Source organism: Brachyistius frenatus, unplaced genomic scaffold, assembly GCF_029030835.1.
Source record: "Brachyistius frenatus isolate BFR_SWC_R1_liver_20210118 unplaced genomic scaffold, ASM2903083v1 Contig_108, whole genome shotgun sequence".
Lineage (NCBI taxonomy): Eukaryota > Metazoa > Chordata > Actinopteri > Embiotocidae > Brachyistius > Brachyistius frenatus.
In genome coordinates this window covers 1,088,022-1,099,439 of record NW_027210707.1, presented here as the reverse complement: position 1 = coordinate 1,099,439, position 11,418 = coordinate 1,088,022, and the positions used below count along the sequence as shown (strand labels likewise).

General features: G+C 40.3%; 1 protein-coding gene across 1 annotated transcript; it reads left to right on the top strand.

Moving 5' to 3' along the window:
• Window positions 1-3,444: 3,444 nt before the first annotated feature.
• fbxo5 (F-box protein 5) lies at window positions 3,445-6,249 on the top strand. Its single transcript, XM_069712279.1, has 5 exons — window positions 3,445-4,046; window positions 4,482-4,652; window positions 4,977-5,067; window positions 5,349-5,570; window positions 5,660-6,249. The coding sequence occupies exons 1-5, from the start codon at window positions 3,445-3,447 to the stop codon at window positions 5,918-5,920; spliced, it is 1,347 nt and encodes a 448-aa protein (XP_069568380.1). The 3' UTR covers window positions 5,921-6,249.
• The last annotated feature ends 5,169 nt before the right edge of the window (window positions 6,250-11,418 follow it).

The window sequence follows — 11,418 nt, the reverse complement described above, 5'->3', positions numbered from 1 at the left end:
AGATCTTTGCTTGAATAAAGAAGTGTTGAACTTATTCTTGTTCCAGTATGGTTTCTCTCGCATCAACAAACTCGGGGAAGTCAAGGTAGACTTCAACACTTTCCACCTTGTCTCTATATTCAAACCAATCTTTAACTTTGGCCTCCAAACGTCCTTACCCCTGCAAACCCGCAACTAGTCTTCCTCCTCCTTATACTTCCTGCATGAAATCAGGACGTGCTCTGTTTCCACAATGTCCACTTGGATGCTTATCTATAATAAAGGAATTCTCAAGTGGTTGTGACTAACTGTTGTACTTCACAGACAACCTGCTAAACCAGCAAATACATGAGAAAAGTAAGAAAACTTTAGTATCGCACAATAGTATCACAGATAAAGAAAAGGATTCAAATTAAAGGAGAGGATATATCAACAAAGAATTGCATTGGTACAACCACATTTGATTTATTCTTTGTGAGACCAAATGAATGAGGCAGAATTGGAAAGCTTTGGCATTTCAGTTGACGTTTTGTTTTACAAACCAAAAGACATGCAGCGAGCTTGTATCTGTGAGACTTTTTACAATTGAAATGATCATGTGTAAACTGGATTTTGCATTTAAAAACAGGATTGATGCTGAGATCATTTAATTAGCAAATATGCAAAGATCCCCACCACCACCACCTCACACGAAATGACCCACAAATAGCTGCACAGTTTCTGTGACCTCTTCTGAATTTCTTTCTCGGTTGATCTACATTGCCCTTGTTTCACAGCATTTAATAAAGTTTGGTTATGACTTGGGAGAGGTTTTTTTTTTTTTCAATTACGTACAATTAAGGGGAAAAGGGGGAAGATAAAACAGGCTGTAGAATATAGACTAAAACTCAACGACATCCCCCAACAGTCTGGTTTCAATGAAAAAGCCACTTCACACATTCCAGACAGAGGTGTGAACTCAGTCCTGAGAGTCTATTTTAGATATTTTTTTCAAACAGAGGGTCTCAGGACACAACTGAGAGAGATAATTTAACCCCTCCTACTCTCCCAATGTGTGTTGCCGTACAAAAGCTGGCAACAGTTGTTGTGGGGTTTTTTTCTGTTTTTTTTTTTTAATTATCAGGCTAAATATCATGTTTCCTTCTGGCTTTGAAGCAGAATGCAACCTGAAAAAAAAAAGTATTTGTCAAAGAGGTGGTGTTTATAGTCTCTCGCTATCTAACGGTTATCTAAAGGTTGCTAAAGCGTATAACAATAATTAATGTACGTGTACCACGAAGTCCCTTAGTGGTATTGACCTTTAGAAATATTATTTCGATTGTTGTAATTTTTACAACACCTCATCCATGCTGAGGCGTTACCGTGCCTTGCATGAGAATAAGGAGGAAACTGGAGCTTCACCCAGCCAAGGTAAGTCATTACAATATTACAAATGCACCATCACAATTTTTCCCTGTTCACTTTTGTTTATTGTGCAAATAAAGACAGGTAACAGACACTGTATTTATTCTCTTTTAACCAGAAAACAAGAGCTGGATGAAGCCCTCGTCTCCATGATAGTGAAGGACACACAGCCCTTCAGTATTGTGGATGATGTTGGATTCAGGGCATTTGTGTCCAAACTGGATCCTAATTATGTCCTCCCTACAGGGCAGGTATGTATGGGTGCATGCATGAAACAAATGAGTACTTTATTGTGTCTCACAGTTCAGCACTATGTATTTTTTCCTTTAGGCTCTGAAGGCCATGGTGGAGGCCAAGTATGAGTCAGCTGAGGAGAAGGCTAAAGTGGAAAAGGTGGCTGCTGTTAGCCTTACTTCGGACATGTGGACATCCACAAAACCAAAAACTGTTGAGAAACTGTTATTTCTGAATAAAAATGAATAAAATGTCCCCTTGTCCTGTACATCATTGTCCAAGTTACACAAGCATATTCAGTCCCCTCTTCCTAGTTCCACAAACACTTCCACTGTCCTCTGCCTGCTATAAGCCCATGCTATTTTCCTAAAGTGACAGAAAAACAAGATTACACAACCTGCCATATCATATGATACTACCATTTTGGGAAAATTTTACACACACAGAATACATTCAAAAAATATTTTATTATGCACATATGTGATCATTTATGTACAGAAATTATTTGGTCATACATTTTTGTAATTCATAGTCATTCCCAACAGCCATAACAGACACACAAATTCAATGCATCACATTATGTGCTTCAGATACAGCTGCCTGTGATTATACACTTGGCCAGTAGGTGGTTTCGTGTGCACATGAAGAAATTAACCCTTCCTCGAAACAACTGGCGGAAGTGGTTCGATGCGTCATGAGGCTTTATCTAAAAAAAAAAAAAAAAAAAAAAAACGTCATCGTGAACTTGTATTTATCATCCTGACATCTAGTGATAGTGAAATAAAGTCTCATGAGGCTTTATCTCAAAATTAGGATGTTTCACGTTGACGACACACTTAGTGGGACCACGTCGGCTGCGAGCTGACGTCACTGAGCCTAACTCCATCTCCCATTGGTTGATGGTTTAAAGGGAACCCCACCCGCTCGGTTGCGATTGGTTTGCGCCTTTTATGCACGGATTTCAAATAAGAGCGAAGAACTGGCGGATTTTCAGTTGAGAGTATTTAATTCAGGCATAGCGGCTAAACGGACGGACGGACGGACGCGAGAGTCTTTTTTTTTGGTTGTTGTTTTGGATAACGATATCACAAACGTAAGGTAAAAGCTTTCACGTAACACTCCTAACCACAATTTGTTTAAAAAAAAAAAAAAAAAATCGTATTGCCCTGTGTTATTTCCGTTGATCAACAACGTTAGCTCGCGAGGGGTACCAGCTGGATTAATCTGTCAACTAACAATATGAGGTGTGACTTGTAGATTTAAACCAGTATTTTAAGGTTGAGCTCTGCGTGTAGATTCACAATAGCTGTCAAACACATCTCAAGTTACAAGCCACTTCCCTCCCACTCCAAACTGTACGCGCGTAAATGCAGATTCGTGATATAAAGTCGGCTTTATTTAAAGTGCAGCAGACTTTATCCCGGAGGACTTTTATCCTACAACACTAACTTAACGTTTGTACGTGAGGAGTACGAAACCGCTATCTTCACGTCATCTCTTACCTTTCCGCCAAATGAGTCGCGCCAAAATTAGGCAGTTTTGTTTCGCAAAATGTTTGACGGAGGAGTTTCCAAAGTACGTTCAAGGTTTGTGTTAACGGTCGAAAAGCGACGTCGTCGTGCGTCGTGTGTTTTATTTCACGTCAGGCAACTTACACGTTTACTATGAAGTTTGATGTAGCTGCGTTAGCCTGCGTGAGAGCAGCCATGCTGCTCGGCAGCCATCGTTCAAGTGTGTATTCAAACCTAATATAACTCCTCATCTGCCTCCTTTATGCAGACATCTACACACTGCGCAGTGCTTATGTTTCGCTGCAAGAGATATATCATGAAATGCCCTCGTACTGAGACCGCCAGGGCCAGCAATATGGAGAAAAGCTCTGCTGCCGCAGAGGCCAAGATGCTTCGCGTCAAAACTTCCCCAGTGAAAAACCCCGCTCCCGTCAAACCTCAGTGTCCCCCTGCAGAAGTCACCACAGCGTTGTTCTCTGTCAAGAACGACACCAGTGCAGTCCACAACAAGGAAAACAACAGCAGCAAGGAGGAGGACGGAACTCTGCACGAAGGCTTTGAGGACAGTGGCTATCTGTCTCTGCAGAACAGTCAGATTGAGTATCAGCATGGGGAAGAAGAGGAAGACCACATCCTGGGGAAATCCACAGCAATTCCGCCTTCTGCTGCCTCCACACGTCAAGAAAAGACCGCATCGCCTGGTAATTCTCCCTCCAAATGTCAAAGGAGGACCCACCTCAGTTGTCCGGTGTCTCTGCTGGCAGTTTCCACCCCTGTGGATCGTCCCAGGAGGACAACAGCGGAATACTCGCAATCATCTACCCCCTCCGACCAAGACGGTGACCTCAACCTGCCCATACTGAAGTTCCAGCGGGCCGTGTGTAAAGAACTTGCTAAAAGCTATCAGAAGAATAAGAGGTAAGATTACAGGTTTTTTTTTGTAGTGTGAAACGAAGACCCTTTCTTCAAATGATCTCTTAACTGAGAAATGTACTTATTGTAAGTCGCTCTGGATAAAAGCGTCAGCTAAATGAAATGTGATGTAATGTGATGTAATCTCTTCCTGTGGGATCAATTAACAAAACTAAGTTGTTACAGAAATGGGACTTTGTTGTTTGGAATGTATTTCTGTTCTATTCAGTGAATCTATATCACATTTGAAGACGGAGAACTTCCACTATCGCCCTTGCAGAGACTCCACAAATCCTACCAGATTTTGACACTGGCAAACGTGTACATGAAAGGAATTTGGGGTGCTCGTTTCACTGGGTCACACTTTGGGTCCAATTCAGACTTGCGTGACATAAAATGTTTAGTAAATCGGTGAAATACAATTGTTTTCCTGTTTTTTAGGTATGATTGGAGCATCGTCTCGAAGGTAGCAGACAATCATCTTTTGGATCGGGTGATCGGAGGTCATATGGGCCTGGAGTACGTCGACATCTTTACATCTCTCCTGTCCAGGAACATGAGACACATCCTGACCAACGTCCTGGCACTGCTGGGAGACATGGACCTCATCAGGTAAACGGCAAATCTCGGAGGACGGGTTGATTTTAGTAGCAACAACTGTGAACAGAACTTATTTCTATCTGAGAACGTGAGCATTAATATTAGGTTACATAAGGAGTACCTGCTATTGTTTATTCTTTACTATCATATCTGTTGTAATGGCAGGTGGTTTTTGTGTATGTTCTTTGGATTAAGACCTACTATAAATGGAAATAAAACGTTATAGGGAAATTCAACTTAAATGATTATCAGGATTTTGGCTATATCTTCAAAGTTGCTGTTTTTTTTTTTTTTTCTTCCTGTCTTCATCGTATGTTCATGTTTCTCACTTCACAGCTGTAAGAAAGTGAGCAGGACGTGGAAGAAGATCATCTGTGAGGATACAGCCGCTCTGAAAAGGTGTCAGCGAGCTGAGCGAGCACTCAAGGTGAAGAGACTCACAAACACACACGCACACGTGTGTACTTAGAATATGACATTTTGGTCATCAAATGATTTAGATTGTAGTAAGGAGCAGAACCTACAATATAAATATACTTCTTTTTACATGTCTAATATGTGATACCTGAAAGCAGACATTTCAAGAGAATATACGAATCTATCACAGCTTTTAAGTTTCAAAATGCTAAATGTCTGTCTGGAACATATTCTTTGCTTCTTCTTTTGTTTCAAATTCTAATAAGTTTCCTTTTTATTCTTTTATTGTAGGAGTCAAGAAGCTCTCTGAGACAGAGGGGTTGTGGTCTGACAAGAGATGTGGCTACGTCCAGGGTGGTGCTCTCCTCCATGCAGACCCTGGCCTCCACAAAAACGCCATCTTCATCCTCCTCTTCCTCGTCCACCCCAAGCTGCAGGAGCAACAGGAAAGCTTCTTCTCAGAAGGGCTCCACGCCCAACTCGCAACGCACGCGCTTCAAGGACTACGTGCAGGTAAAAAGAGCTGGAGTTTGTCGATTTCAACTGTGGAAAATGCATTTTATTCTTTAGTTATAACAAATGTGTGTGTTTTGTTCTTCCAGGCCGCCAGCAGTCTGAAGCAGCACGAGTCTCTGCGTTCATGCAAACGCTGCGGTTCTCCAGCGACCCATTCGGCCGAGATTCAGAGGGCCCGATGCACTCGCCTCGATTGCCTCTTTGACTTCTGCACCCTCTGTCAGGAGTCTTTCCACAACTCCACGCCCTGCCGGACGGTGCAGCCCAGATCTCACTTCCCCACCTCCAAGGCGACCCCCGTCATACCGAGGAGCACTCGCAGCAGGGGGAGCATCCGGCGCCTGTGACGGAGGATCAGTGGGGTTTTAGTTACTGATTGTTTTATCTGCAGTGTCAGCATTTCCAGAAGCTCCTTCCAAATCTCGGTCAGTTTTTACACAAGCTCAGCCTGGAAAAGACTTTAATATATGCACTTTTGCAAAAACAGTGTTACATGCTTAACTCCGAGTCAGCTGACTCGGATGTCATCTGGCTGAAACTACTGTAAGCAACAAAACATCTGATGCCAAAAAAAAAAAAAGACTGAATCTCTTTGAAATTGTACACTTTTATTATTTTTTTAAGAATGAAATGGATGTAAACATATTTTATTGTCACTTTTAAAATAGTTTGTATATGTTCTTTTTAAATAAATGTTTATCGAGAGGATTTCTTTAAATGTTCAAATGTACTGCATTTATATTTCCTGTAAATAGACTTCTCATAAAACTAACTCGTGTGTTTGCGTTTTTTTGATTTTTAATGTGACATTTATCACAGAACTCAGTTTGACAGGAAATAGTTTCAGTTGACTCACTTGTCACATGAAAAGAAGTTCAATTTGACCATAAGCAGTGACACATCTTTAGTAATTTATCATTGTCTATTTGAATTACTGTAAATGTTCATATGCAGGCTACACATTTTGGTTATTCATTGAATAACTGCTTTAGACCTGACAGCCGGTCAAAGAGAAAAAGCTTTTTTTTTTTTTTTTTTTTAGAAAATTGGCAACATACACTGCTTTGCTTTATCTGTAACATTCGGGCAGGTGCATTGTGTTTGCACTCAAGGACTTATAGAATATATTGAACATAAGCTTAAAATAAACCCCAAAATTGGTCTAGTTTAGATTCTGTGTGATTTTAAACACGGACCTCCTTTGTGTTTCACATGCTCACCACCTCCCAGCTTCTAACATGACAACTATAACACCAGGTATCACATTTAAAACTGATATGGAAGTAAAGATTTAAAGGTTTCTCCTTGAACTTCTGGAAAGTTCAGGCTAAAGCTGTGCTTCTTTTCCTTTGCAAGCATAGGAAATCTAAGATCATCAGAAATCATCTATGTGAATTCATTCCACCAGAGGGCAGCATTGTTTCCTCTCCAGCTCCTCATCTCCAGATTAATTTACTCATCTGGAGTCTGTCAGTGCTCAGGTTCACACATCTCTTGTTCACGTTTAATAAAAGAGCTAAAAGTAAGGTTTGTAAGTCACGGACTGTGACAACCAGTAATGAAAAATAGGTCAAATCACAGTGACAGCAGGGAAAATTTCACATTCAATATTGATAAATAAATAAACATGTTTCTATTTGTATTCTCTCTATTGAACAGATCTCAAATATTAATAGTGTCACAAAACAGCTCAGTGCTTGTGACAAAAAAAAAGACCAGTCAGGTTGAAGTATTTTATTTGAAATAAACCAAAAGCGTGAGGTGTGGAGGTGAACTGCATCAGTGGTGAGTGAAATGTGTGGATGAGTGAGGAATGTGTATGTTTCTGTTGAATGCAGGAAAACAAGTCAACCAAACCAGGACAAGTGGAGCCGTGATGGAGGTCTGCGCATGTACCACCACTTCAACCAGAATGATCCTCCCTGATTCAATCTAGCAGCAGCCCTGCAGCCAGAGGCCAGTCGAGCCCCTGCAGGCAGGGAGGGAAGTGTCGAAACAAAACAGGGAATTCTTTCTGTAGCTGAGCGGACAGCAGTTTGAAATTGTACGTGCACGTGCACTCAAGCGTGATCCACCTTTTCCAATCAAATCTCTGATCCTTGATTCCCTAAACCTTCTTGCTGTGAGGCGGCAGCGCTAACCACTGCACCACCATGCCGTCAACTTCATCACAATACAACTGACATAATCAGAATTATTTGTGATTTAATGCACACACGTCTCCCTGATGATGCAGTCTGGAAGTCACCTTCTCTGCAGACCTGAAGCTCTGTTGTTCAAATCCACTAGTGGACAAGTTCAAATTGTCAACAATGATATAACGTGTGCATGTGGTTTACTTTTATGTGTTTCTTGGCTTCTACTTCTTGCAATTTGCTTGGACCCTGGTCATTCCTGCTTGCCCCTTCTTTTTGAAATATTTTTTATAAGCTGTAGGTGGTAATGTTACACTGATTAAGAATAATGGTCATACTTACTGGCTGTAAAACACGTGTTAGATTGTGTTCTTTGTGAATTTAGAGTTTTAATATGCCCCTAAAAACTGTCAGGTCATTATTAGCTTTGGCAGGATAACGTCTAATCGGACCGGGAGCTCTAGAAAAATACCTTTAAAAAAAACTCCTCCCAGGATAAAAAAAAAAAATAGCCATCTGCAGTTTCCCTTTAAAAAAACAGAAGTCTGCTGTAATCGTCCATCACATGTTGTAGAAGAGTTAAGAAGCTGCAAATAGCATGGCTGACATGAGATGTTTACCTCTGACATTTACAGGATGACCTATTTGTCTCTCGTCCATCTCCTGCTGTGTGTTTTACTGTGGTGACGCATATAAACGTCAGTCAGCTTTCATCCACCTAATGATTTCTGTTCAATGGGATGTTCAATGCCAAACTCTGCTGGTTCTCAGAAAGCACTCGAACGGCAGCAGGTTTTGTAGTTGTTTGCACAATGTTGTGATGTCTTTTTAGAGCTCGCCACAAAATACAAAATGCTGTACACTGACTCTTTAAATGACACCGGTTAGGATTTGTACTTTCATTTACAGCTCATTTTCTTTCAGTTTCAAGTGTTCAAAATATTTCTTGCATTCTCGGTACAAGAGGTTTAATCAGAGATCAATAGGCTATATGGATTTTTTTTTAATTTTTTTTTTATAACTATTCAAGGCTTGTTTGATTTTTATACATGTAAATGTTTTCTTCAAATTTTGTAACTCATTCTTGGTCTGATATTAGTGAGTCTACATCTGTGAATGCATTTTCGTTAGCCATAATAATCAGGCTATCATACGTCATTTCCTTTTTTTTTTTTAATGCTGCATTATATTTTCAAATACAACATCATTATATACCTTCTGCAATGCTGCAGATATCAAATATTGAAACGATTCCCAAAAGGATCTGGTGGGCATATCTTGTTTTAATTTTGATTGATTACAACGTGACAAAAAAATATTTTCCTAAATCCAACCAAGCGGTTTTGTTGCCTATAATTCAAATTAAAATGCGACCGCTTCACACGTTAACATTTATTACTGTTAACCGTGATGACGAAGGTAGCTGGTGGTGTCTTTTAGGTGTTAAGACGTGTTGGTCCCACAGAGGGCGCTAAAAGCTCTCAGCATGTCGGTTTGGGATTCAGTGGAAATCAACAGTCGTAATTGGATGCAAAACTATAGGGATACTCTCTGGTCTTGGTCATGACCTCCATAACTTCAACACTAATGTGTTACATGTGTGTTATTTGCTTGATTTATGTAAAAACTGAAGAGTAAACCCCGATATATTGTGGTTTTACAGGATGTTATGTGCTGGACTATTTCTTGGCCGGGGCTGTTTGTCTGGGAACCGATCAGTTTGAACAAGAACTGACTTATACAGCATATGTATTATTATACACTAGTAAATATCAAGTATACATATATATATATATATATATATAGATTAGATTTGACTTTATTAATCCCACAGTGGGGAAATTCGGTATACTGTATATAGTACAGAGAAAAAAAAAAATATGAGTGAAGTATTTTGAGCTTTGAGACAATGCTGCATAGTTAAATAACTTGTATAGGGGCAATAAAACATTTCTGAGACTGTTCCTGTTGTGCATGAAAAGAGCACAGTTACAACGTCACATCACTCGATCAACATCGGCACCTGAGTTGCACATGTTTTTGTGACCACTGGTCCGGGCGCATTTGCGATTTCACCACGGACGTAAAACTTGAGAGACTTGACACAGATGTTCGGGAAGTCGCATCCGATGAGTAGGAATGGTGGGGAGCAACGATTGTGTTGAAACTTGTGTGTGTTTTCAGCGAGCGTGTCCGTTGTCATGTTGCAGAAACAAAGTGCCGTCGAGCCACAGATGTGTTGCTATAAGAGAGAGGAGAGCCGTGATGTCACGATGATGGAACTAAATGGCCCATTTTGTGAAACGTCCGAGCTGCTGATGGAGCTGCGGTTGCGGCTGCCGCTGATTAATCTGCGCTGTGGCCTTTCGTTCCCTCGGCGTCTCAGGATCATTTATCTGGCAGATTTATTGATCGGCTCCTGCACCGTGACACATCCTCCACCCAATCAGGCCCCGCTGCTAATTGGAAAAGTCATTAGAGCCCAGCTGTCACATCTGTGTGTTAATAAACAGGTGTTTTCCAGGCATCGCAGTGACTTGAACACGACACGCAGGTTTGGAGCTGAAGCCTCCTGATGGCAGATTTTCTATTTGTGGCGTTTTATCTGCGCCTCCATTGAAGTTCACTCCTTTTCTGCTTTTTTTTTTTTTTTTTTTTCCACATAAATAGCTCATTTCAGCCCGAGGACAGAGAAAGCGGGGGTTGTTGTATGACAAAGCAACATCCGGAACGTGTGAGCTGTGTGTTTTGTCAGGTTGATGATCTTGATGTGCAGTGACTTCAGCAAGTCAATTGGCCGTATGTCACCAAAGTTGAACTGTAAAAGCCCCGAAATGAAGCTGTCACTCCAGCACCTCCAGTAAAACGAGAATGAAAGCAGGACGTGAATCAAGAATAGGGCACAACAATCATGCTAAGTTCACTGCTGGGCTGTGAGCAGGCTTGTAGTTTGTGGTGCCTCAAGTGTTTATACCCTTTTATATTTCTGGACATTTTCCGTTCTCCTTTTGCTCCCTCTTCATTCATGCTAGAGGGAATTTTTTTTCCCACATATACACAGTAAACAATTAGCTTAGTGTAGCTCAGATATTGGATTTCAGTTTTAATTATTCGTTTAAAAACCCCAAACCTTTCATCATTTCATCACACAACAATAAAATGTTGTCTGTTGTCTGTTTTTCTTGGTTGTTTAAGTATAAACAAAAAACAAAAAACTTTGCACTATTGTTTAGTTAGTTTTAATTTAATTATTCTATTTTATTGTATATACTGTGCATTTTTATATTTCATATTTTTTACTGTTATTTTATTTCTTTCCTGTATCTATAAATGCTGCTGTAGTGAAATAATTTTCCCTGGGGGATTAATAAAGTATCTATCTATCTATCTATCTATCTATCTATCTATCTATCTATCTATCTATCTATCTATCTATCTATCTATCTATCTATCTATCTATCTATCTATCTATCTATCTATCTATCTATCTGCGGCAACTTCTGTGACGAAATAATTCAACTTTATTACAACTTAGATCTTACCAATTCAGGTTGGTTTATGCAGCAGTGGTACATATTTGGTGACCCTGCAGGTCTGGGGCCTCGACGGGATTGAAGGCTTTCTTGGTTTGTGTTAGGAGAAAATTGTTCTGTTACTCACAAACTAACGTGAGAAGCAAACCCACAATCTCCAAGGCTGGAATAGTTAGT

What these genes read in the sequence shown, in the direction of transcription:
- fbxo5 (XM_069712279.1), top strand. Translation starts at nt 3,445, where the DNA reads ATGAAATGCCCTCGTACTGAGACCGCCAGGGCCAGCAATATGGAGAAA. An exon ending in AGCTATCAGAAGAATAAGAG is followed by an intron (nt 4,047 to 4,481) that starts GTAAGATTACAG and finishes CCTGTTTTTTAG; the next exon opens with GTATGATTGGAGCATCGTCT. An exon ending in GCTTCAAGGACTACGTGCAG is followed by an intron (nt 5,571 to 5,659) that starts GTAAAAAGAGCT and finishes TTGTTCTTCCAG; the next exon opens with GCCGCCAGCAGTCTGAAGCA.